Source organism: Ostrea edulis, chromosome 9 (assembly GCF_947568905.1).
Source record: "Ostrea edulis chromosome 9, xbOstEdul1.1, whole genome shotgun sequence".
Taxonomy (NCBI): domain Eukaryota; kingdom Metazoa; phylum Mollusca; class Bivalvia; order Ostreida; family Ostreidae; genus Ostrea; species Ostrea edulis.
In genome coordinates this window covers 70,651,898-70,679,880 of record NC_079172.1, presented here as the reverse complement: position 1 = coordinate 70,679,880, position 27,983 = coordinate 70,651,898, and the positions used below count along the sequence as shown (strand labels likewise).

The 27,983-nt window shown below is 35.9% G+C and overlaps 2 protein-coding genes and 1 long non-coding RNA gene across 11 annotated transcripts; all 3 read right to left on the bottom strand.

Moving 5' to 3' along the window:
* Nucleotides 1–23,172, bottom strand: LOC130050429 (peptidoglycan-recognition protein SC2-like). Of its 9 annotated transcripts, none has more exons than XM_056150505.1 (6): nt 22,803–23,172; nt 16,215–16,331; nt 14,231–14,365; nt 2,032–2,148; nt 508–708; nt 1–391 (listed from the first exon to the last, which is right to left on the bottom strand). In XM_056150505.1, exons 1-6 carry the CDS (start codon nt 23,029–23,031, stop codon nt 57–59), a joined length of 1,134 nt encoding a protein of 377 aa, XP_056006480.1. In that variant the 5' UTR covers nt 23,032–23,172; the 3' UTR covers nt 1–56. The 9 variants fall into 9 exon arrangements, with proteins under 9 accessions (XP_056006480.1, XP_056006481.1, XP_056006484.1 ...); XM_056150506.1 differs by having other exon boundaries at nt 14,231–14,362; nt 22,803–23,170; XM_056150509.1 differs by lacking the exon at nt 22,803–23,172 and adding an exon at nt 16,489–16,614.
* Nucleotides 23,173–24,541: 1,369 nt separating this feature from the next.
* LOC130050435 (uncharacterized) lies at nt 24,542–25,186 on the bottom strand. The gene is made up of 2 exons (XR_008798863.1): nt 24,937–25,186; nt 24,542–24,766 (listed from the first exon to the last, which is right to left on the bottom strand). It is a non-coding gene; the product is annotated as an uncharacterized LOC130050435 (long non-coding RNA).
* A 175-nt stretch (nt 25,187–25,361) lies between these two features.
* LOC130050431 (peptidoglycan-recognition protein SC2-like) lies at nt 25,362–27,008 on the bottom strand. The gene is made up of 4 exons (XM_056150517.1): nt 26,469–27,008; nt 26,114–26,233; nt 25,806–26,006; nt 25,362–25,715 (listed from the first exon to the last, which is right to left on the bottom strand). The coding sequence occupies exons 1-4, from the start codon at nt 26,533–26,535 to the stop codon at nt 25,387–25,389; spliced, it is 717 nt and encodes a 238-aa protein (XP_056006492.1). The 5' UTR covers nt 26,536–27,008; the 3' UTR covers nt 25,362–25,386.
* Between the last annotated feature and the right edge of the window lie 975 nt (nt 27,009–27,983).

The window sequence follows — 27,983 nt, the reverse complement described above, 5'->3', positions numbered from 1 at the left end:
TAGAGATTTTCATATCTATATTTTTCGCAGCAAATGCTTTCATTACATTTCGTTCTTCACCGTTGTGGTTTCTGGGTGTTGTAATGTGACCACGTTCTTATTTCATTATACAGATAATCTCCTGGACAATCAGTGGTTCCGACATCACGGTGTCCATAGAGACTGTAACCAGAGGTGATGTAACCCTTGTCAATACCGCATTGCATCAGGTCTTTGGTCGCATTTAAGGCTGCGTTATTTGGCTTTCTGTGCATGAAATTCCCCATGACGGCGACGCCAAATCCTCGGCTGTTGTAGTTCTTTGTGTGTGCTCCCACGTGATTCCAACCGCGGCCTTCATAGACAGCACCGTCCTCACCAACAAGGAAGCTGTATCCGATGTCTGACCAGCCTTAAAATGAATTGATATTTTTGTTTTGGAATTTTCTGTTAATGTAATTTGCTTATTCAAATATCCATTTTATTTATCATGATCCACCATCGATCGATCCCTATCTATCTATTTACCTTTTGTAGCCATATGATAGTTCTGGATATTGCGCATTTGTTTTGCACAGGAAGTGAAATCACGACAGGCATTTCCTTCTGTGTGATGGACGAAGAAGAAACCGACAGGTTTGCGCATAGTGCTCACATGCGTTGGAGATTTGGCGCCCCAAGTGGCGCGGGAGTACACTTTGACGTTAGAACACATTCCACTGTCTGTACCTGTAATTCAGTATTGTCAAAACTATACCACCGTAACGAAAAAGCAATAAATCTTAAAAGCAGTGTTCATTTTCCTATCTGATCATTACCTTTAAATTGTATGAAAATATTCTCAAGTTACTGCGTGCCAAAGAAGGTGCTATTATTTTATTAATATAATAAAAACTTAGGTCCCATAATTCTAACTCTACAGCGACATTCGGTAAATCTGAAAAATCAAAAGTGGTCTTCCTTCGCCCAATTCAAGTATTTATGAAAATGTTCCCAAAGAAACTTAAGATATCGCGTACCAAAGAAAGTACTGACGGACAGATAGACAGAGTGCTTACTCTTGGGCTCCCGCTATGTGACGCAACCGCAATAAATAAACACACAAAACACCTGTATATAAATTAGAACAACACCGAACGTGTGCTTGTTGTTTTACGTCTCATTCGAGGATTTTTCACTGATATAGAAACGTCATCAGCTGTAAATGAAGTGCCACAAATGGTGCCCTATACATGACAACCGCGACAAGAACCTCCGTTCTGGAGGTCATATTCAAAAGACCCGAGGCTTTCACTTGCAATGGCGGACGCTAGGCAAACGCCTTGGGTTAAATGCGGCGCCTGGACCTCCCGTTGACGAAACTAACGCCTAAACATTGGCTACAGCGGCCGGAACCCTCGGTATAAGCAGTAATCAATCATAAATGAATGTGTGGTACTTGTGGGAAGAGTGCTGTACGTGTGCATTTTTTAATGCATTGTAAAGAATGTAGATAAGGACTATGTCTAACAAACTATACCTGAAGAAGATTGTGTTGAACAACATTGTCGATGGGTATTAAACGGAAATCATCCCATTTGTCATGAAGTAGAGTTGTTAGTTTTATTTTTATATCTATTTTCAACAAAATATCTAAGTATGAAGCAGAAGTGAACGACTCTGTGGTGTCTTTTATTTGGAGTTCACGAAGATATATCGAATCAACATATGAGTGATATCTCATCTACATTTGTTTTAATATCGTAACGTATGACTGTAACGTTATAGTTCTATTTTTGTGCACATAGCAACAAACTATGAAGGTGTTGACTTATTTGTTGTTACAGAAATAACCGAGTTGGTAAGATTGAGTCATAACCATGCCTATCAAAATAGATAACCAAATTTTCGCACAGGGTAGTTTTCGTAACACCATCGCCAGCAAAGAAGAAGAAGAAAATAAGCTTTCTGAAAATCACCAAAAGCAGGCGTTATTTAAACTACTGTATGTTCACAAAACCATGCGGTAAATATGGTGCGCTGAATAACAATATCATAAAAGTCTTTCAATACCTGAACAACATCGTCTATTGGTTCCCCCGGAACATAACCCCGTTACGTAACTTCCAGAACAATATAGATTGTCCTCTTGACAGGTACCACCGATATTGAGACAAGGTGCGTCACTTCCTGTAGATATAAATAGAAACAACATGGAAGTAGTACACAGTAAATGGAAGATCACAATAACTGTTTGGGAAAAAAACTCCAATATTTGTATTATGTTTATCAGAGATTCAAAACTAAAACTTTCAGATGAAATATTGCCTGAAAAAGTAAATCCAGCAGTGTAGTTTTATACAAAAGATGTGTTTTGAATTTGTCATTTATTAGACGGCGGGTGTGACCGGTCGACGGGGGATGCTTACTCCTCCTAGGCACCTGATCCCACCTCTGGTGTGTCCAGGGGTCCGTGTTTACCTAACTATCTTTATTGTATTGCTTGTAGGAGTTATGATATTGATCACTGTTCGTTATCTTCACCTTTCACGAGAAACTGATGAAATAAAATATAATAAATTTTTCAAGACATCTTTTGCTCAACTTCTAGAAATTTAATGCTGGAGTCCATAAATGTTTGTGCTAAAACGGTATCGAATCTAGAATCCTCTATAGAGAAACAATCTCCATATCTAAAATTAAAACTCGGCGCAGAGGGGTTAGCAGATGCTCTGAATTCTGTCAAGGCCAATGTAAAAGTTAGTGCTAAAAAACTCAATCAGTTAAAGAACAAGAAACTCGGATCTTTGGAGGGTAAACAGGAAAATCATAGAACATCGCAGTTTTGGGTACCATATCCATGAAGGCCAAGAGCAACATGCAAAAATTAGAAAGGCAATTGTAGTAGAAGTTAGCAACAATAGCAATCTTTATAAAGAATTTATAGATTTTCAAAAACATTTAGATAATGTTAAAATTATTAGATGGTAGTTTTGAGTCATGGGGCACCTAGGCGGAGTTGATAGCAACAGCGTTTCGTTTTGATAGGGACATTTTTGTTAAAACTAGTTTGAATGTTCATACCCATTGACAAATAATACCCACCTGACGAGTCCAATCACAAAAAAGATTTCATGTGTTTGAATTTTTCTTCTAATCATTTTGATTAGTTAAAAACTTCGGATGGGTCATGTGTCTGTAACTCTGCTCAGTCCAAAAACGAAGGCCAACAACTACTGTATTCTACCAATATGAACATTTTACCCCCTAAATGCAAGGAAGTAGAAAATGAAACTATGAAATTGAATATACCAAAAGAAAAGGAGTAATCAACCTGTTTTCAAAGAAATTAACAAATGAACAATTAAATTTGTTTGAAAAAGGTTTGAAATTTGTGCCCAAAAAGAAAAATATTGATTTTATTCAGTTGTTAACGGATTTAAAAACATGGGAACGTAGGATGCGTCTGTGCGAATATTTTTTTGATAAAGAGTCAAGAGAATGAATCCTCATTCAATGATGTTGAGAAAAATGGCTTGACGAATACATTAGACAAGTCAAAGAAGACGTTATTAGAGGTCTAAGTAGAAATGTTTCTAGTAATATTACACGCGCCGAAGAAAGGGCTATGAAAGAATTACTGACAGACCAGAATATAGTAATAATACCTGCAGACAAAGGATCTGGGATAGTGGTTATGGATACGGATAAATACGTTGACCAAGTAGAGAATGAAATGCTTAACAGCGCACCTTAGAGTGAAGTAGAGTGTGACAAAAGGAAACAAATTACCAACAAAATGAAAAAAAGTTAATGAAATGTATAAATAAGGATTCATTTCGTCTGAATTAAGACATTATCTACTACCCACCGAACTAACATCAGAAAAACTCCAAACTAACGCAAAAATACACAAAAAGAACAATCTGCTTAGGACTATAGTAAATGGCCGACAACACCCAACAGAAAAGATAGCCGAGTACGTTGAGTCGTGATGAAAATTGAGAATGCGAATAGATCCCTTGGTAGTTATGCCCAGGATACTACATATTTTTTAAAGAAACTTTCAAGTGTAAAGCAACCATTACCAGATTCCACTATTTTATTTTGTATGGACGTGAAAGCACTTTACACTTATATACCTAGTAAAGAAGTTCGCGATATCATTAAAATAGCATTACAAGAACATAATGAAAAAGAAGTAGACACGGAAATTATATAAAAAATGTTGGATGCTGTTCTTGACAATAATAATTTTAGTTTCAATAACAAACACCACATGCAGAATGAATGGACCGCGATTGGATCAAAACTTGGAGAAAACTAAGCTTGTGTTTACATTGGGGAACAGGAACAAATTCTTTTCGAAAAATCAAAACAACTACCACTATTTTATGTACGTTATATTGATGATATTTTTGGCATCTGGAAGGGTAAAGACAAAGAACTTACACAATTCCATAAAACCGCGAATGAAATACATCCAAACATTCAGCTTGACGTACGTCTATCAAACACCAAAATTGATTTCCTTGATGCAACAATCTCAATTAATGACGGAATCCTTTGTAATGACTTATACTGCAAACCCACCGATAAACATATATACCTTAATAAAACATCTTACCACCCCGAATCTACAACAAAAATATATTCTCTTTGGACTTGGGCTCCGTGAGCGTAGAATTTGTTCCACAGAAGAAAAATATCAAATTCAACGAAAGGAAATAAAGAAATATTTAAGACAATATGGTTATTTAGATAATGATGTTGAAAAAGAACTTAAGAAAGTGATAAACTCCACTGATCAAATATCCTAAACTACATAAAAAGGCGAAGCAGGGTAACCGTGTTCCCTTTGTGGTAAACTATTCTAAAGGAATTCCCGATATTCAGAAGATTTAAAAAAAAAAACGTAAAAAATTCTTGAAAATTATGACCACCTCAAAAATGCTTTTAGTGGCTTTTAAAAGAGACAAAAATTTAAAAGACATTCTGGTACATAAGAAACACAATAATCTATTTTTAGAAAAGAAAATGTATGCGAGACGTGTGGTGCTAAAAGCTGTACTTATGTCACTATATCATCAAAACTAATGCATTTGAGGACTGCAATGGAAACAAGTATCATATCAAAAATCATATCAATTGTAAATCCAGCAATGTAGTTTATGGAATCTTTTGCAAAAAATGCAACAAAATTGTATATATGGGAGAAAGTGAGATAACTTTATACCAAAGGCATAGTTTTAAATTTGTCAACTGATGACCCTGTTGCTATTAATTTCTATACAGATTCTCATAGTATTGACGTTTATTCTATAATAGGAATTGAAAAACGTTACAAAGACGACATTTATCCTTTCGTTTTAGAGAAAGCTGCAATAATATAGCCATCTCCGATAATTTTATTCTGATATTTTTGGGTTGGGCTACAATTTGATAGTGTCTTTGTAATGCAAAATATTTTGATGCATAACCTATAATAAAGTCTGTGTATTTGTCGTCAATGTTGTTACACTAAAAAGAGTACCAACTCTGTGCTTCTGTATGTCTAATAAAGGTGTTTTTCATTAGATATCATGTACAACATGCAAAATTCTTCATCTACTCCGCCATACTTGTTATCACGAGATCTTGTTCGTAGATATATTGAAAAAACCTAAACATTGACAATCAGCGCGAAAATGTACTTACTCGAGACATTTCGACAAAGAAAGGAAAATCATATGGTGACGGAAAAATTACTCTCTGCTTTTTTAGAAATTTGATATTAAATTTCAACCTTTTCAATACTGACGAAATCGCTTTTTCCCCTTTACTCGTCCATTGATGTGAACACTACCTTATATGGTCTATGCAAATTACCCGACAATCGGAATTGAAATTTCAGTACATCATACATGGCACACGAATAGGAATCAAGAAATTGGAATATATCAAATTTGGAAGGAACAAAGCCTCACAAACTGTATCTTGCAGGTTCTAAAGTTAAATATCGTAACGTATGGCTGCGACGTAATCTTTCTATTTTGTGCACATAGCAACAGACTATGAAGGGGTAAGTACATAGCAAATCGTAATAACTTTTCGGAAAATATGTTGTATTATGTTTATCAGAGATTCAGAAATAAAACTTTCAGAAGAAAGTAGAAAATATATAGATAAATACCTGAAGCTGGAAGTATCAGGAGTAACATGCTAATTAATACAATTAACATGGTGGAATACAGCATGTTGATCAGAAAAATCACCGAGCGTCCTTCCCGCCAAAATTTATCTCGATATATTAATTAGGTATAGACAAAATTTCTATCGAAAGGATGTCTTCTCTGCAGTGTACATTTATCAATACCAGTCTCTTCTCGCATCGTTTTCGTTTTATAGATAATCGTCTTCAATGAACGCATAATTGATTCTGTGTGATACACAGCATAGTTTATATTCCCGTAAGAAGGCGTGCACTAATCTTACAGGAATGTGTATTTTGGCATCAGACATAAACAACAAAATGTTGCAACCTTTCAAAATACCATGAACTGAAGAATTATTCATGTTTATAAAATGAATGGAAGCATAACACTATAAAAAAAACTTAACATTAAACTTTTTTGTCGTTAATTTAATCTGACGTCTTGATATACATGTATAAGTAAACAAATTGATCACAATGCACTTGTCATCATCATAGTCTGACGCATTTCATTTGCAGTAAATAGGAGATCAACTGATTTTTGTTCGTGAATTATTTTGACTTTAAAATGGAAAAAAAATTGCAATATTTGAAAGACTTAATTTTAGAACAATGCCCGTCTTTTAAATTCACTGAACTATTTTCTATTTATCCTATTGGAAAAGATCAATGCTGTATTTATTGATAGGTGGGTTGATGGGTGGGTCTTACAAATCGATTTATTGCAAAGACATACCTTTACTGCATCAATAGGAAGTTTCTTAAAAGTTAATCAGAGACATACCTTTACTGCATCAATAGGAAGTTTCTTAAAAGTTAATCAGAGACATACCTTTACTGCATCAATAGGGGGTTTCTTAAAAGTCAATCAAAGACATACCTTTACTGCATCAATAGGGGGTTTCTTAAAAGTTAATCAAAGACATAACTTTACTGCATCAATGGGGGGTTTCTTAAAAGTTAATCAAAGACATACCTTCAGCATCAATAGGGGGTTTCTTAAAAGTCAATCAAGGACAGGAGTTTTTATGGAATACAGATGTTGTTTAAAGGGGCATGGACACGGTTGATCTGAAAATGTTATTTTTCCATCTTTATTGCTTACAGCGCCTAACTAACGTATTTCATAATAATTAAAGTTTAAATTTCAACCGTCCTCAATATGTAGTTCTAGTTATTCATACTAGAAACAATATGCATATATATATATATATATATATATATATATATATATATATGCGTGTGTGCATATTGTTTCTAGTATTGATGTCCAGGGGTCCGTGTTTGCCCAACTATCTATTTTGTATTGCTTGTAGGAGTTATGAGATTGATCACTGTTCGTTATCTTCACCTTGCATCTTTAACTTAATTGATATTAGATCAAATACACATTTATACAGTTAACCATGAAAGGTGAAGTTAACGAACAGTGATCAATCTCATAGTTCCTATAAGCAATACAACATAAAGAGTTGGGCAAACACGGACTCCTGGATATACCAGAAGTGGGATCAGGTGCATACGAGGAGTAAGCATCCCCTGTCGACCGATCACACCCGCCGTGAGTCCTATATCTTGATCAGGTAAACGGAATTATCCATAGTTAAATTCAGTGTGCGAAGAACGGCCTAACAATCGGTATGAAACACGTAAGATAGTATTTAATCCAATTATAGGACCATAGAACGTTCGAAATGCTAAATGTAAACGAGACTGTTGGAACCCCTGCACCATCAACTTGTTTGTCAGTAGCCTACTTCGATTTAAAAACTGACCACAAGCAGAACAAGCTCTTGCGTATCGAATCAGTTGAAATATAAACACCATATGCAACTGATAATGGGATATTGCGACATAGATATGGGAAGTTGACGATGGAGAAGCTGAAATAATGTCGTTTGTAATAAAGTTGAGTTGTTAGTTTGCCGTTAATATCTACTTTCAATAAAATATATAAGAATGAAGCAGAAGTTGACAACTTTGTGGTGTCTTTTATTTCGAGTTCTCTGGGATATATCGAATCAACATATGAAAGCTATTGTTAATAGATAATAACGTATGTACTTCGTTACTAACTTGAAAATACGGATGTATATTTAATTGCTGTGATAAGATTTTGAATTCATTTCAAAATGAAGGATTATCTCCTCCATGCATAGCTCTGATCCTTAGACGAATTTAACTCCAGTCTTTGGCACACTGTTTTTCCTTTTAGCTCTTACAAGTTTATTGTTATTTCGGATTTCCAAAATTTTGGCTTGAGCATCACTGAATAGACATTATTTGTTAAAATGCGAATCTGGTCCATCAAAATTGGTACAGTATAAGTTTTACACATGTAAATGTCGATTTGAAGGCCACAACAAGAGACTTTTTTTCTTCTCACGTAGAACTTTTTGAATAAATTCTACCTCATAGGAATATGAAAATAGGTCAGCTAACAAAGGAGCACAATTCGTGTCCATAGGAATTTAACAGACCGTTGGAAGACCTAATCACCAAAGACCACGAAGATATTGTCAATGAGGAACTCCAGCATATTTTTATTACAACTTCAGAGTACTTGTGCGTGGAATCAGAGTGGCGTTTAGCAAAGTAATTTTTGGATGACTGATCACTAGATAGGAATATTTGCATTTTCCATTTTTGCTGCAGAAGCAACTGCCTATGATTTCAAAAAGTATAGTCCTTAAATTATCGTTCCGATTGATCCTGTAAAATGTTTAAAAGTCATACGTTTTGATGTTGTTTATTTGAGAACAGTATTTTATTGATGATTATTTGAACGAATTTATAGAATTGCTCTATCATCCAAACATACTGATATGTTATATGGAACTGTAAAATAATATTTTGAATAATTCAGCTTTTCAGCATTGAGACAAACAATTCAGGTCAAATAATGATCATACAGTTACAAATTATTGTGTGAAAGTTTTATGTCTATGACCTAAAGGATGCAAATTTTGTATGTACTTTACATGATCAAACATAAACGGATATCGCCATTTAAAGTAATAACAAATGTGTATAAATTATGTGCATTCATATTGAATATCAGACAATTCGTTTTCAGCTTAGAATAAGAAATATACATAATTTATTTTTAGAATGCTTACTATTTACCATAAAGACACGTATCACCGTTCTTCAAAGGGAGGCGGGGTGGGGAAGCAGTTGGTTAGTAGGTTCGCTACATGCATAGTATGTCTTACTTTCGTTGGACCATATAAAAATTTCATCTGCCTGACCACATAAGTCTAGCAGATACTGGATTCTCGTACATTGATCCATCTCTTTTAGGCAATAGTTTTAATGCCTTATTTAGTCTCTTTATATGTGTTTAAATAATAGTTGAACAGAATTAGAAGATAGTTACATTTGGGACAGATAATAATTATCTTCTAAACCTGGTAAGAACAGTGGAAAAGTGAAGAGCACCGCGTGGTCACCGTTGCCAAAACGTACCCGTGGTGAGACTGAAATACGTTTGTTTCGCAGGCACTCAACGTTTTAGATTCTCTCATGGGTCAGAATTACCCTTCATCATCCAGCAGCAGAATATACTAACAAAGACAATCAAACAATCAATAAGATTTATTTACAATTAAAAATACTAACTTTCGGTAGCTGAAGTATAGATATGAAAATCCGCGCCCAACTGGATATATACACACACAAAATAGTAAATTCCAATATCCTAGTTCCCAGTATGATAAAAATCAAAATGCATAGAAAGTGTCTAACCAAAGCTTTCTTTAATCAGAGTTCTCCAGCGTATTTACAATAGGAATGAATTCTAAACATTTATGTAAAATGATTGAGTAAGTGTGAATCTAATCTGGATTGGTAAAATTGATGTTGTCTCTTTTTCGTGCGAATTTACCAGCGTTCAGATTGTTGGAAATTGAAATGCTTACCATTTCTATAAAACATTTCTTTTTCCTAACACGGCAAGATCAATTAGAATTGTCCTAGCGAGACTAATACCCCTACAGGACACATTGCATGGTGGGAAATAGTGAATTTGTGCTCATTGCGGGAGTATAAATATTTGTGTCTTAAATGAAAAGGTATATTGCAGTAATTGATTTCTTGGCACGCAATATTATTAGCTTAATATTTCACGTCATATGACGCTACAATTTCTTAACGTTGACTTTGCTATCATTTTTACAATTGTACATTAAAACGAAATTTCTATTTTTAAATTCTAGGAAAATCTAAAAACGTGAAATTTTGACCGTAAGAGCCCTTTTCTCATGACGCCAGACAATTAATATTTTTGTCAGTATTTATTCCCTCTATAGGTCAGTGTGACTGTAGTGGGGCCAAGATTGAATCTCCTGATACAGCCGGTTCCCGGGGCACTCCGTGCTACCGACGTCACGATGTCCATACAGACAGTAATCATGGACGATGAATTCTTTCTGAATACCACATTCGATAAGGCGTTTGACCGCATCAAGGAATGTTGCGTTGGATTATCATTTCTAATATCGGCCGCTTGATTTTCATTTCTATTACCGGGCGCTTGACTCTCATTTCTAATACCGGGTGCTTGACTCACTTCTAATGTCGGGCGCTTGAGTCTTATTTCTAATACCGGGAGCTTGACTCTCACTTCTAATACCGGGCGCTTAACTCTCATTTCTAATACCGGGCGCTTAACTCTCATTTCTAATAGCCGGGCGCTTAACTCTCACTTTTAATACCAGGCACTCGGTGAGGAAACAGTGATTACCTATATTAAATGTCTTAAGTTTTAGGTGGCGCTGCGATCTAAAAACGAACACGGGCCTTTCGGTTACAGCTAAATATGATGACGGGCCTTTCGGTTACAGCTAAATATGATGACGGGCCTTTCGGTTACAGCTAAATATGATGACGGCCCTCCCGGTTACAGCTAAATATGATGTTTTAGCGATATTTTCAATGTAAAAATGAAGGCAGGTGTATTATGCCTTATTTGTGTTTCAAATGACAGGAATAGATACAAGAATTATTGTAAATATTATCCTGGTTTTGTCACAAGAATTCAAAATTTCCCCAAATTGTTCTACATGCATTTTCTTTTGCAATTTTAAGGAGGCCATATTAGGCCTTCGTCGTTTCCTTTAAACTTACTACCAAAGGAATAAATGTCTTAGTTGTAGGAATGCCCAGTCTCGAATTTCGTCGAGTTTCAAGTTCGAATCTACACCCTGCGTTTCCGCCAGATGTGTCTCTACTGTTGGGTCTGAGCTTTTTGATTTCGCAGTGCCCAGATATAGACCGTCTTCGATAAAACCCTTTTACATTTTCTTTTCTTCTTTTAACAATAGTCCAGCTGGACGTGTCATTAATGGTAATATAAAGGTAAATATAGTTGAAAATGACTGTCTGAGATCCCTCATTTTAACTTCACAAAATCTGTTATTTCGATTGATGATAGTAATGTTATGAATTCTTCTGAAGATTATTCTAAACAATGGGCTAAATATGAAGAGGAAGAACTTGGGAGTTTTGTCAGAATGGATATGGAGTATGAGAGGAATATTAAAATCTGATGTCGGATACGTTGAAACAAAAATATGTAACATAAGTTCTTGTGATGAAAATAATAGGTAGGTTACATGAGGAATACGTACTGGTTCCAGCTGAAAAAGTCTGTAACAACATTGTCTTATATAGTACATGTATCTCAGCCAATGAGACAAAAGAATTTGAATTACTGTACTCATACTGGATTCCAACCCTGGTACTATACCACGAAACAGAATGTTTTTGCATTGCAACAAGGTATTACAAGAATGTGCAGCATTAGATAATATTATCATGTTTAAGTTGAATTTCGTATCCTAATTCATAAACTGAGGTCCGTACTAGCTGCAAGTGACTGAAAATTGTACAACCGTCTGTACTTTCACTTATCACTGCTATTTTGACTGGTGCAACTAATTACCCAAAAATGATGATAGGACGTATAACGATTTAGAGGGTTATTTTATATTTATATCAATGTTGATTAATGAAATAAATTAATGAATTATGCTAATAATAAATCTTTATAAAGATACAAATGCCTTATTATGACTCCCCTTCTCAAAGGGGGGGGGGACACATTGTTTTAGCATATAATATTCCATGATAAGACAGTGCGTCACGTGTCATTTTCTATGTAAAGGTCAAATAAGAGAATGGATTTGGAGATGAAGTGGAAGTTACTTTGATCAATATTTCATGGTTCGCAATTACAATAGGCCTCACCACGATCAATGTCTAGAGCATTTAGTATGGATCTAAATACATGAAAATTCATCTCATTCTGGTGACGTCTCCCCAGGAGTGGAACGTAAAACTTCCGTACAATTTTCCTTCCGTAAATTGATTTCTAGATGAATCGTATTTCATAGATATAAAACGGAAGTAGAGATTTTCATATTTATATTTTTCACAGCAAATGCTTTCATTACATTTCGTTCTTCACCGTTGTGGTTTCTGGGTGTTGTAATGTGACCACGTTCTTATTTCATTATACAGATCATCTCCTGGACAATCAGTGGTTCCAACATCACGGTGTCCATAGAGACTGTAACCAGAGGTGACGTATCCGGTGTCAATTCCACACTGTATCAGGTTTTTGATCGCATTTAAGGCTGCGTTATTTGGTTTTCTATGCATGAAATTCCCCATGACAGAGACGCCAAATCCTCGGCTGTTGTAGTTCTGGGTGTGTGCTCCCACGTGATGCCAGCCGCGGCCTTCATAGACAGCACCGTCCTCACCAACAAGGAAACTGTATCCGATGTCTGACCAGCCTTAAAATGAATTGATATTTTTTCTGGAAATTGCTGTTAATTTGATTTGCTTATTCAAGTATCCATTTAATCTTCTCATGATACACGATCGATCGATCGATCGATCGATCGATCTCTATCTATCTATCTGTCCATCTATGCATCTGTTGATCTATCTACCTATCTATATATCTATCTATCTCTTTTACCTCTAGTAGCCATGTGATAGTTCTGAATATTACGCATTTGTATCGCACAGGAAGTGAAATCGTGACAGGCATTTCCCTCTGTGTGATGGACGAAGAAGAGACTGACTGGGGTGTGCATAGTGCTCACATGCGTTGGGGATTTGGCGCCCCAACTGGCACGGGAGTACACTTTGACGTTAGAACACATTCCACTGTCTGTACCTGAAATTCAGTATTGTCAGTACTAAACCGCGGTAATGATAAAACAATAAATCTTAAAATCGGAAGGGGTTCTCCTTTTCCTATCTATTCCTTACATTTAGATTCTATGAAAATATTCTCCAGTTACTGCATGTCATAGAAAATGCTAATATTAATATTTAAAAAAAATTAGGTCCCATAATTCTAACTCTATAACGACATTCGATAAAGCTGAAAAATCAAAAGTGGTCTTCCTTTGCCCAATTCAACTATTGTGTAATAGATTTATGAAAATCTTCCCCACAGAGTGGTTACCATGTGACGCGACCCCGATAGATAAACACCAAAACACATGTATATACATGTAACAACAACACCGAAATAGAACCTCCTTGGCGTACGTTTGTTTGTTGTTTTACGTCTCATTCTAGAATTTTTCACTCAGAGGCGTCACCAGTTGTAGGTGAAGTGTCACAGATTTAGACTTATACTTAGCGTTCAGGGCCGTAGTAACGCCGACCGTGACACAGGACCTCCGTTCTTAAGGTCATATTCAAATGGCGGACGCCTGGTGACAGTCACTACTTAGGGTAACGTCTTGGGTTAGATGCGACGCCGGAGTGGAGATTTAAACCCGGACCTCCCAGTGACAAAACTAGCGCCTAAACACTGGCTACCGCGGCCGTAACCCTCGGTATAAGTAATACGCAATAATAAATGAATGTGTGGTACATGTGGGAAGAGTGCTGTACGTGTGCGTTTTTAATGAATTGTAAAGAATGCAGTTAAGGATTTTATATATATATATATATATATATGTGTGTGTGTGTGTGTGTGTGTGTGTGTGTGTGTGTGTGTGTGTGTGTGTGTGTGTGTGTGTGTGTGTGTGTGTTATGTATAATAAACTATACCTGACGAAGATTGTGTTGAACAACATCGCCGGTGGGTATCCCCAGAACACAAGCCTGATACGAAACTTCCGGAGCAATGCTGGTGGTCATCCTGACAGGTACCGCCAATATTGAGACAAGGTGCGTCATTCCCTACTGGTGCAAAACAACAACAAAGGTTTGACTTAATGATGTGATTATTTGAAGATTTCAAAAATACTGATTTTGGGTATAGCTTGCGCTAACTTTAGGAAAGACATTTTTCTGGAATAACTATGATTGGGTACCCACAAAACTCGAGTGTCAAGCTAAATTTGTCAGTAATCAGTCTTATGTCACCTAGACTTCCCCTACAGCCGTCAATCAAAATGAGACAACAATTTCTAGATTGCGTGGATATCCAGTGCAACTAAGAACAGATACATTGGATTCTCTCCCATTCTTTTGTTGCTGCATGTCTTCCCTATCAAACTGATTTGTTACGAGTTACAGCACTTGGATAAAGTGTATACATTGTATTGTCTCAGGTGGATCAGGTAAACGGAATAGACCGGAAATGGAAAAGAATAAATCAATAAGCAAGAAGGATACACTGTGTCGTGACGTTACTTACCCCGAATTCAGCAGAGTATACGGAAATGTCCACCTACACGTACCTAGTTAATCAATCAAAACTCATCTTACAAGTTACAAAGGAAATGGCATAATCTATAGTCATAGCTCAATCGGATCTCACCCGTCCTTTTACGTAGCCGAAAGGAAGACTCGGGCGTAGATCAAGCACAAAGATTGCATCAAATTGATGACATTACTCACCGGATGCGCGGATGTGGATAATACCAAAAGGCTACAAACGAACCCCTGTATAATGTATTCTTTTTAAGATTAATTTTCATTAAACTTCCATTTTTGATTTATTGATATCTTACTCTAGTAAATAACATACGACGTGGATATTGATAGTGGTAGAGTAACTTAGCTATGAAAGATGAAGAAATTGAACATTGATCAATCTCATAACTCCTATAAGCAATACAAAATATAGAATTGGGCAAACACGGACCCCTGGATATACAAGAGGTTGGATCAGGTGTCTAGGAGGAGTAAGCACCCCCTGTCGACCGGTCATACCCACCGTGTGTCCTATATCTTGATCAGGTAAACGGAGTTATCCGTGGTCAAAATCAGTGTGCCACGAACAGCCTAAAAATTTGTATAAAACACATCAGACAGCATTTGACCCATTGATAGGTTGTATTGGTAAACAAGATCGTCACAACGACCATAAAATTGGCAAAATGGTGACTTTGAACGAGACTGTGGAAACCCCTGCACCATCAACTTGTTTGTCAGTAGTCTGTCTGGATTTAAATACTGATCATACGCATAACAAGCTCTTGCTTATCGAATCAGTTGAGAGACATAAACAAGATATACATTTAATAATGGAATATTGCTACATAAATATGGGAAGTTGACGATGGAGCAGCTGAAATCATCCCGTTAATCATAGAGTTGAGTTGTTAGTTTGCCGTTAATATCTACTTTCAATAAAATACCTATGTATAAAGCAGAAGTGGATGACTCTGTGGTGTCTTTTATTTCGAGTTCACAAAGATATATCGAATCAACATATAAATGATATCTCAGCTACATTTGTTTTAACCCCGAAACTCGTGTTTCATATCGTAACATATGGCTGTGACGTCATACTTTTATTTTTGTGCACATAGCAAAACACTATCAAGGCGTTGATTTATTTGCTGTTAAGGAAATAACCGAGTATGTAAGATTTAGTCATCACCATGCCTATCAAAATAGATACCAAATTTTGCCACGAAGTAATTTTCCTAGCGCCAACGCCAGCAAAGAAGAAGAAAAAAAGACGCTGTGCGAAAATCACAAAAAGCAGGCGTTTTATTTAAACTACTGCATGTTCACAAAATCATACGGTAAATATGGTGCGCTGAATAACAAAACGTGTATTATAAAGTTCTTACGATACCTGAACAACATCGTCTATTGGCTCCCCCGGAACATAATCCTGATACGTAACTTCCGGAGCAAACGTGATGGTCATCTTGACAGGTACCACCGATATTGAGACAAGGTGCGTCACTTCCTGTAGATATAAATAGAAACGACACGGATGTCGTAAACAGTACCTGGAATATCGCAATAACTGTTTGGGGGAAACTCCAATGTTTGTATTGTGTTTATCAGAGAATCAGAAATAAAAGTTTTACATGAAATATTGCCTGAAAAAGTAAAATATATACCTGAAGCTGGAAGTATGAGGCCTAACATGCTAATTAGTATAATAAACATGGTACAATACAACATGTTGACCAGAAAAATCACCGAGTGTCCTTCCCGTCAAAATTTATCTCTATATACATGTATAACCGCTATAGATAAGACTTGCATTGAGACGTTGCCTTCTCCGTACTCTACAATTATCAATTCCATACCAATCACTTATATATATATATATATATATATATATATATATATATATATATATATATATGTAAAACTTATACCAATTTTGATGCACCAAATGCGCATTTCGACAAATAATGTCTCTTCAGTGATGCTCAACCGAAATGTTTGAAATCTGAAATAACTATGAAGTTTTAGAGCTAAATATAGCCAAAAACATCGTGCCAAAAAAGTGGAGTCAAATTCGTCCAAGGATAAGAGCTATGCATGAGGGAGATAATATATATATATAGAGAGAGAGAGAGAGAGAGAGAGAGAGAGAGAGAGAGAGAGAGAGAGTGCTATTTCTATAAATAGACATTTCTAGTACTCATACACTGCAACCGTGGGAATGCTTAACTGTTGTTATATAGAACGTTTTGATTCTTATATACTCCTGTCTAGTCAGATTGAAATAATCAGGACATCCTTTTTACACGAAAAAAAAAGAAGAAAAATTTTGATACTGGCGTCATGAGAAAAGAACCCTTATCTTTCGACGTCACAAAACGACTTCAAAGTCCTAAACTTGAAACGTAGAAATCGCGGAAACATAAAAAAGAAAACTCAATTTGTCAGTTGTATGAGATTGGTCACTGTTCGTTATCTTTATCTTGTAATTGCTTACAGTCTGGGTGCATTGTTTATATAAATAATCACATGACGGTTTTATACAATATACAGGTATGTCCTATAAGAATTATATAATCTATACAATGTGCATGTATGTCCAATAAGAATTATATAATCTATACAATATACATGTATGTCCTATAAGAATTATTGAATCTATACAATATACATGTATGCCCTATAAGAATTCTAGTTATGGATATTATATTTCATTAATTTTCTTGAATGGGTACAAATGATAGCACAGTCTAGTAAATTCGTATAGGTTTTCAAATGAAATGCTACACGGTCGACTGGGAATGCTAACTCCTTATTGACTCCCGATCCCACCTCTAGTATGCCGAGGGTCCCTGTTTGCCTAACATTTTATTTTGTACGATCGACAGGGGATGCTTACTCCCCCTAGGTACCTGATCCCACCTCTAGTATGGCAAAGGGTCCGTGTTTGCCCAACTCTATTTTCTATTCCTTGTTGGAGCTATGAGATTGATCACTATTCATTATCTTCACCTTTCATACACCACTTAAATGTGTGTATATATTAAGTTAGTATTTTTTAATCATCTTCGTGTATGTTGTTTCGGGTATTGATGTATTTTTAACTGAATTTTAGATTAAAGATACATGTGTACATATTACCATAGTATTTGATTTATCTCGCATACACTGATGTATTTACAGTCATGTATACTTGTAGCTTACATTTATATAAGAACGAATTATTTATAGAATCAATCTATTATCCAAACACACTAATACGATACATGTATATGGAACTGTAGAATTCGATTTCTAAAAATTCAGCATTTCAATTTAATTTGAGACAAACATTTGAGGTCAAATGATAATACAACCACTAATTATTCTGTCGAAGTTCTATGACAAGGACCAAGAGGATGTAAATATTGCATGTACTTTACATGATTAAACACAAATTTGTATTGCCCATTAAAAGTAATAAAATTAGATTGTGTATATATTACATGTAGCCAAAATGAATATCAAATTATTCGTTTTCAGCTTAAAATAAGAAATATAAATTAATTTATTTTTAGAATGCTTACGATTTACCATAAAGACACGTAGCATCGTTTTCAAAGGGAGGTGAGGTGGGGGAGAAGTTGGCTAGTATTGTCGACAAGCCAAAATATTTTGTCCAAACGTCAAAATCCGAGAAAAATTGAAAGTCATTAAGTAAATCTTGTTTTTATGTAGAAATAAATAAGTTTGCATGTAAAAAATAACGTAAAATGGCCAAGATAGCATGGCTATGTTGGGTCAACGTTGGCAAAAGGTCGTACTGTTGGCAGATGGTTGACATCGGGCATACAACGTTGGGCCAACCTTGGACCAACGTTGGCGTGCTTGCGTAGGTGATACTAAAATGACGAATTGGGAACACATCACTGGCCCAACGTAAGTAAATAGATGTAAATCAGTAGTCAAAATGACGTTAGAAATTCTACGTTGGCCCAATGTTGACCCAACGAAAGTCATGATAAAAGGTGAAGGTAACGAACAGCGATTAATCCCATAACTCCATAATGGTAGCCAAAGTCAAAATGACGTTGGGGACACAAGATGTTGTCCGAACATTGGCCCAATGTATGCAATCACTCTTTTAACGGATTAATTTAAATTTCGTAGGTATGCTATCTGGAGAGGACAGTAGGGCTCTTACTCGCAGGAGTAGTATGTGAAGTTGTGCGTGATATAGGTTTGAAGCAGGTGAAGAATTCGGTAACACACATGAAACTTAACGGCCCAGTTTCTAGGTCATATGGCAACAAAGGTTGAAAACCGAAGCACGCCCTTTCATTTCCGCACGTCATTTCCCGATACAGTGGATAATATGAATTGGCACTACCTGTGGTACCCTATGTCCAATATACAGCCCAAACCCCAGTTCGTTTACCAGCATTCTCGAAAATATGATTTTTCACAGGATACAATTCTGTCTGTGAGGAATTAGTTGTTTTTAATGATTATATTGGTGAACTTCTACAAGTTTTAAAAAGTGTGATTATTTATACAATCTCTGCATGTGTATGTAAACTTTGAGGAGCGTGAACATTACATAATCATACACAACCGCTACATGTATTTCTTTTTACTACTGCATGACTGGTGGTTACGCTGTCATTGTATTGTATTGTATTGTATTGTTTATTGGCTTTAAGCCTTACAGCTCATCAGCATAATACATATTCAATTACAAAATATAAACAAAAAAGATGTATACAGTATGAAAAGTGGAGTGAATATTAGAGGATGGACATACATGAAGAGAGTTATAAGACAAGTTTACATAAAAAAGAAACCAACAAAAACCAGCATATACATTAGACGATAGTTTGGCTAGATCGTAAGAGTAAAGCACCTTTAAAAAATTTACCCAGATTACAGATTTGTTTTCTATTATGAATTGACATCAATTGTACCAGTTTAAACATAGAAGCATGCGACCAATAATATTTTTATTATATATGCAGATCTGAGGTTTTTGTACAAAGGACATATCAAAATAAAATGATATTCGTCCTCAACTTCGTTCAAATTACAAAATTCACACAATCGATCTTGTCTTGCTGTGCCATTATATCTACCTTGTTCAATTCTAAGCTGGTGAGCAGACAATCTAAATTTTGCTAAAAGATTAATAAGATTTTCCGGAATAGATTTTGTCAAGTAAAATTGAATGGTAACATTATCAATAAGGTGTCTATACAGAATACATTTGGGTGAATTATCAAAAAATTCATCTCGTGACTGCATGAAGTTGTCAGTTAAACGCTGTTTGAGACATTCTAGAAATAAAATTTCACTATTAACATAGTGGTTAAACCATACATCACCAAATCCTTTCGATAATAATAAATGCTTAACTTGGCAGCGCCAATTACAGTTCTTGTGATTGCAAATCAACATGTCATCATATATAGATTGAAGGATACAATTGTCGGTTTTGATAACTTTCAACCAATATTTAATAATTTTTATCATACGTAAATTATACATTGGCACAGGACCAAGTTCCCCGTAAACCATATAATTTGGAGTGCACTTCTTTGCATGTAAAATTCGCTTACAAAAGTCCACATGTACCTTTTCAACATCGTTACCTGGGTTAAAACCCCAAATTTCACTACCATAATTCAAAACACTTGAAACATAAGTATCAAATACATGAAGTTTTGTTACAATATTCAGTGACAGATTATCACAAATTCGAAGAATATGGTACATACATTTTCTACCCTGCTCGGCGATAATACACTGAGACTTTAAAAATTTACCATTAAAATTTAAAGTAAGACCAAGATGATTAAAGCTGTCAACAACTTCTAGTTCGCTACCATTGTAAAATCATTTGCTGGCGGCATTTATTTTCCCTCCGTTACGAAAGACAAGAACTTTTGTTTTTTGAATGTTAACTTTTAGGTCCCATTCGTTACAATAAACTGATAAAGTATTTAACATGTTTTGTAATCCTGTGGCTGATTCAGAAAAAAGTACAGTATCATCAGCGTACATTAGCAAAAACAGTGATATATCTTTAAAGTCAATTCCATCACATAAGCTATTAATAAATGCATTCTCAAAATCATTCACATAGAGAGAGAACAAAAAGGGGGACAACCCCTCACCTTTCATTAATCTGTTTGTACATGAGAAGAAGTTCGATAATTCGGATTGAAATCTAACACAGGATTTTAAGTTACTATATAGTGATTTGATGATTGTAAGTAATTTACCAGTGATGCCACAGCGTGATAATTTAAAAAATAACTTGTTTCGGTTGACATTATCGAAAGCCTTTTGATAATCAACAAAACAGCAAAATAACTTATTTTTGCGTGATAACGTTCTACTAATGACACTTTGTAATGCAAATATAGCGTCTGTAGTGCCAAAACCTGGTTTGAAGACCACTTTAACAACCTATCATTTAAAACAGAAGTAAATATTTTTGCCAAACAACTCACCAGAGTTATGCCTCTATAGCTATTAGTGTCGTTAGCATTTCCTTTCTTAAAAGATGGAAAAATAATTCCCTCAGACCAACATGTTGGAAATGTGCCACGATTAAAGATAATATTGAATAGACGTGACAACAATGGAGTAAAAATAACTCGAAATTTACAGAAGTATTCATTTAACAAGTTATCAATGCCCGGTGATTTAGCAGCTTTCGTTTTCTTTAATACATTACAAACTTCATCACATGATATTGGAACATCTAGCTCCTCGAAAATGCAACTTTGAGCTCGGTCCACATTTGTATTATTGTTATCTCCATCATTGTTACAGACAGACTTGAAATGCTCAAAAAAATTATTCAAAGACAACTCTGTAGGTGGAGACCGTGAATTCTTCTTAAACGCTTTGTAAAATTGCCTAGGATTATTCCTACGTAACAGACTAAGTCGGTTCCCCTCTGATCTTAAATACTTACGTCTGACCTGTCGTTCATAACGTTTGTATTCACCTTTAACTTCAACCAGATTACATCTGTTTTCCGGACTACGCTCAGAATTACAGATGTACATAAAATGACGATAAGTGTTATACAAGTGCTTACATTTTTCGTCAAACCAAGGTTTATCCTTGCTGGTAGAACTTTTCTTATTTGGTGATTTTTTTTTACAACATGTTACATTTCTAGAACAAGGTTGAAAAACATCATTTAATATAGAATTAAACTGCTCAATACCACGATCCAGTGTTAGGGTAGATGATTGTATTAAGTCGATAATATTATACAGATCACTGACTTTGTCATTGAGGTCACGTTCCATTTGTTCCACATGCTCGTCGTCCCATCTGAACTTCCGTGTCGTATTTGGACCACTCGTGATTACATCACTATTATTGGAAAAGCTAGCATTCATACATTTCAAAGTAAATTCTACTGGTGCGTGATCTGACCATTCGTTAAACTCACAGACGTTAAGCTTAGTGACATTGTTAAAGTACGCATCTTCTACTAAAATGTAATCTATAACACTTGTACCCAAGTGATTGTAAAAAGTTAACTGACCATTTTCATCACCTGGTATTCTACCATTACAAAGTCTTAAACCAGTAGATTTACATAATTCTAAAAGCTTTCTGCCAAACCTATTAACCATCATATCTTCTGATACTCGATGTGGCATGACCGAATCGGTGTTATAATCAAAAACATTTGACAGCATATCATGAATAGGTATAGCAAGAGAGTCTTCTACAATATAATCAGGTAAATTACCAACTCTACTGTTTAAGTCACCGGCAACAACAACAGTGCCGTTCTGTGTAAAAATTGACATATCATTTAAGATGCAATCAAATAAATCGCAATTATACTTTGTGAAGTAAACGTTATGATCATGAGGTATATACGCAAAACAGATATAAATATCGGGATGATCTCTTTGTTCTACTCTTAACCATATGAGTGTGTCTTCAACACATTTAACAATTGATACAAACTTACGAAGTGTTTTTCTGTATAACAGCACAAGGCCACCGTCTTTACCCTTCAGTCTAGGAAAACATTTGTATTCAAATTCGTCGTTTAACCAATCGCACTTTAGAGATGTTCCAGGTTGAATCCAGCATTCTGATAAAAATATTACATCGTAGTCAGATATGACTGCGCAAAAGTCACTGTCACATATCTTTTGCTCTAAATTTCTGTTTACATTCCATGCGACTATACGCATTGAATGTCCGACCCCCGCAATTTCCTATCTCATCGGTTCCTGGATCCGTGGGTTGGTAGGTCATATTGTAAGACATTCCGACTACACCCATAGAGCAAATATGAGAGAAGGGCGGGGCTGTCAACAAGTTATGCCTTCCTTACATTAAAATCGCCTTCCCCAGATCTGATGTTTGTTTTTTATGTAAATACATTATATACTGCGTGGTGGCGGCTGTCTCAGAGGAGGAAACACTTACTACAAAGTCTAATGGGAATTTCTTAAGGTACAGTCACATACCAAAGTAAAAACTTCTTCAAACGCTTCAACAGACATTCAAATTACCACACCATATGTGACTTTGCTGCATTTCAAGTCTAAATGTTTTTATTCACATTACTTTTTCTTAACTTGGAAAACGATTTCGAAATACAAGTATTACAAACGACATATTGCATGATAATGGGGTGTATATATATTTTTTTTCAATTCAAAATATAACTTTATGGATATATAAATATCTCTATCTCAACAGCTGAACATGCAGTATACTGTGAATGTATTAACCTCGCTCGAGAGAACAGCAAGTATACTGTCGCCGTCCGATGGACTGTTCCTTGTCCCCAAACTGTCTCGGATTCATTACACCTTTGCATTTCTTCCAAAATTTCATACACACCCCCATTACTCTTGACAAGAGCAGAGAAGCTGAAAAGAAAACTCGGACGTGGATCGAGTGTAAAGATTGCATTGAATTGATGCAATTATTCGCTGGATGTGCGCATGTGGATGAGATTAAAAGGCTAAAAACGAACCCTGTATGCTTAATTTTCATAAAACTTCAACTTTTGGTTAATTAAAGTCTTACTCTACATGTAGTAAATAGCATACAACGTGGAGATTGATAGTGGTAGAGTAACTTAGCTAGAAATGTTATCTCAGCTGCATTTGTTTTCACCGCCAAAGCTCGTGTTTCATATCGTAAGGTATGGATATGACGTCATAGATATAGTTACCGCCGCAATGGTCTAGAGGTAGAGCGTTCGCCCCGCATGCAGAAGGTCGGGGTTCGAATCCTGGTCGCGACAGACCTATGTCGTTAAAACGGAAAGTGACAGTTCCATCACCAAACGCTCGGCAACAGGTGTGAATGTCACAGGTCCTCGGAGATGACTTTAAAAACGATGTCACAGGAGGTGTGGCACGCTAAAGATCCCTACCTGTTCAACGACCGTAAGCGCCGAGCATAGGGCTAAATTTTAATCCCTTTACCAGTCTTGGTGACGTCTCCATATGAGTGAGAAATTTTTGAGAGGGACGTTAAACAAGATACAATCAATCAATCAATCATATATTTCTATTTTTGTGCACGTAGCAACAGCCTATGAAGGCGTCGATTTATTTCAGTTACGGAAAAACCCGCGTAGGCAAGATTGATTGATAAACATGCCTGTCAAAATGGATATCCAAATATTAGCCACGGAGTAATTTTCCTAGCACCAACGCCAGCAAAGAAGAAAAACGAAGAAGCTGTGTGAAATTCACCAAAAGCAGGCGTTATTTAAACTACTGAATGTACACAAAACCATGCGGTAAATATGGTGCACTGAATAACAATATCATAAAGTCCTTATGATACCTGAACAACATCGTCTATTGGCTCCCCCGGAACATAACCCCGATACGTAAATTCCGGAACAATATAGATTGTCATCTCGACAGGTACCACCGATATTGAGACAAGGTGCGTCACTTCCTGTAGATATAAATAGAAACGACACGGGTGTAGTACACAGTACATGGAAGATCACAATAACTTTGGAGGAAAAACTTCAATATTTTGTATTATGTTTATCCGAGATTCAGAAATAAAAGTTTCAGATGAAATATTGCATGAAAAAGTAGAAAATATATATCGATATATACCTGAAGCTGGAAGTATAGAACTAGCACTCTAATCAGTACAATAAACATGGTGCAATACAGAATGTTGACCAGAAAAATCACCGAGTATCCTTCCCGTCAAAATTTATCTCGATATAAGGTCGCCTTCTCTGCACTGTACAAAATACCAGTCTTTTCTCGCATCGCTTTCATTTTGTAATACACGCAAAATAAATTTAGTATGATAATACATACACCTCTGTATATCCAGGGGTCCGTGTTTTGCCCAGCTATCTATTTTGTATTGCTTACAGGAGTTGTGAGATTTATCACTGTTCGTTATCTTCACATTTCATACACACAGAATTATATGATAGTGTGCTATTTCTAAAAAGATATATCTGCAGTATTTATCGCCTTGGGAAAACTTAATCAATACACCTCCTTTACACAAAACAGAAAAGTAATAATTTTTGTCATTATTTATTCCCTCTATGGGTGTGTATGACTGTAGTGGGGCCAGGACTGAATCTCCTGATACAGAAGGTCCCCGGGGCACTCCGTGCTACCTACGTCACGATGTCCATAAAGATGGTAATCATGGGCGATGAATCCTTTCTGAATACCACATTCGATCAGGCGTTTTACCGCATTAAGAGATGCTGCGTTCGGTAAATGAGTCATGTAGTTTCCCATGAATGAGGCGGCGAATCCTCTGCTGTTATATCCCTGCGTGTGCGCACCCACGTGATGCCAGCCACGGCCCTCGTAAATATTGCCGTCCTGACCAACCAAAAAGCTATACCCGATATCACTCCAGCCTGTAAAGACATTTAATATAATAGCAGAACTTTAAGAGTAGAAATCCCAGAAGATTTCAGAAACATCTACCAGACAGGTGTTATATCAACCTCTCGTGTCCATATGATAGTTTTGAATTCCTCTTAGAGTCTGTGCACAGCTGTTGAAGTCATGACACCCATGCCCTGCGGTATGGTGAATAAAGAATAGTCTGGCCGGAGTATGAAACGTTGTAAAGGATTTTGGAGGTCGAGCCCCCCAGCTATCACGAGAGTAAATCTTTACATCACTGCAACCTCCGATGTCGATGGCTAAAATGTATGAAATCTGTGTATTTTAACATTTGTTACTAAGCTGAACTAGCCCTTACACGCTATTTTAACAGATTCTGATTTTAAAAACATTGCATATTCATTACTTGGTGTGCAACATCGACGATGGGTATCTCCTGAACACAATCCAGTTACGTAACTTCCTGTACAATGCAGGTGGTCATCTTGACATGCGCCACCGATATTGTGACAAGGTGCGTCACTTCCTGCAAAGTACATATTAAGTATTTTCATTTATGTATTGCTCTAACGAATTCTACAGGTGTAGATAGTTTTTCTTTCAAGAAAATTTTATTTTCTCGCTTTTGTGATATATACACCAATATTGAAAAAGCAGTACTATTATAATATATTTATGACAGGACATAGAGCTCTAGAGCTCTCTCTCTCTCTCTCTCTCTCTCTCTCTCTCTCTCCTATATAATCAAGGCATGTACTTACCAGTTACATATGGTAAAACTGAAATAACCGAAAAAATCGCGTTGACAAGCATTGTTGTCCTGCACATAAAGTCTTATCAATAACATGTCCCCACATAAATATATCACCGACGTTACTACAGGTTTATGAAGATAAGACGTATATCTTGTGATCTGAGTGGGAAAATACATATTGTGGTACCTTTGCTGAACAATTTGGTAAATTGCATAATACATGTACATGTAATTGTATATGATACAAAAATACAGCAAAATTTTATTCTATCATGATGCTTTTATTATAAAATCAATTATAATAAAATATGCAATTATATTTTATAGATTTAATAAAAAATTAAAGCCGTACTTGAGTATAATAATTTAGCAAGTACTGAACATGATTATTCACATTGGAATATTGAAATACTACATTCACTACATTCGTACATGTAAATAACCCTTGTAAAATACGAGTACCATTGATACAAAAACGCTGGTGTCGCCTGTATGTATTTCATTATTCAGGAAATTTAATACTTTTAGATGAGAAATAATGAAGTTTTGTTTATTTTCTTTAGAATGTAATCCTTAATCCAGAGGTACTCCCGCCAGGTTATCCATACTCCAGAGGTACTCCCACCAGAGGTACTCCCAGCAGAAGTACTCCCACCAGAGGTACTCCCGCCAGAGGTACTTCCACCAGAGGTACTCCCACCAGAGGTACTTCCACCAGAGGTACTCCCGCCAGAGGTACTCCCACCAGAGGTACTTCCACCAGAGGTACTCCCGCCAGAGGTACTCCCACCAGAGGTACTCCCACCAGAGGTACTCCCGCCAGAGGTACTCCCACCAGAGGTACTCCCACCAGGCGCAAGATAACAACAAATTAGACCCTGTGTCTGCTGTGAAAAAAAACTTAATTTTATCATGTAGTATTTGTAAATCAGCTTTTCCACCAGGAGTGATACAAAAGTAGTTGAACCATTTATACACTGTGGCTACAGGTGTACATGTTGACCAGACAGAACATAGGGATTCGTGTAACTTAATGTTGACCAGACAGAACATAGGGATGTGTGTACCTTAATGTTGCTTCTTCACAGCTTCATTTAGCTTAGATCGGTACATATATGTGTCCACGTGACTATGAATACCATGGTGATAATTTGGCCCTATCATGTGATCTTATTTTAACCACAGAATATTCTGATGGTATAAGCATTGTATACACATTCTACGTTCTCATGCATGTTGTTTTGAGGGAAATGTAACTGACCCTTATGAATGACATCATAATTAAATGTTTGTGTAAAAAAAAATCATATTCCTAAAATTTTGATAAATATGTAGATATTTTTGGTACCATTTTTCTTTTTTCTTTTTTTTCTGTATGTATTTGAGAACATTATGTATTGTGTTAATTCGTGGCTTTACCTTATCTTTCAACAATACAATAAAGGTAGAAAATTAAATCAAGTTTTTCAGTGCCGGTGATACGCTTTACAAATCAGAAACAAGAATTAGAGAAACCTCTTTA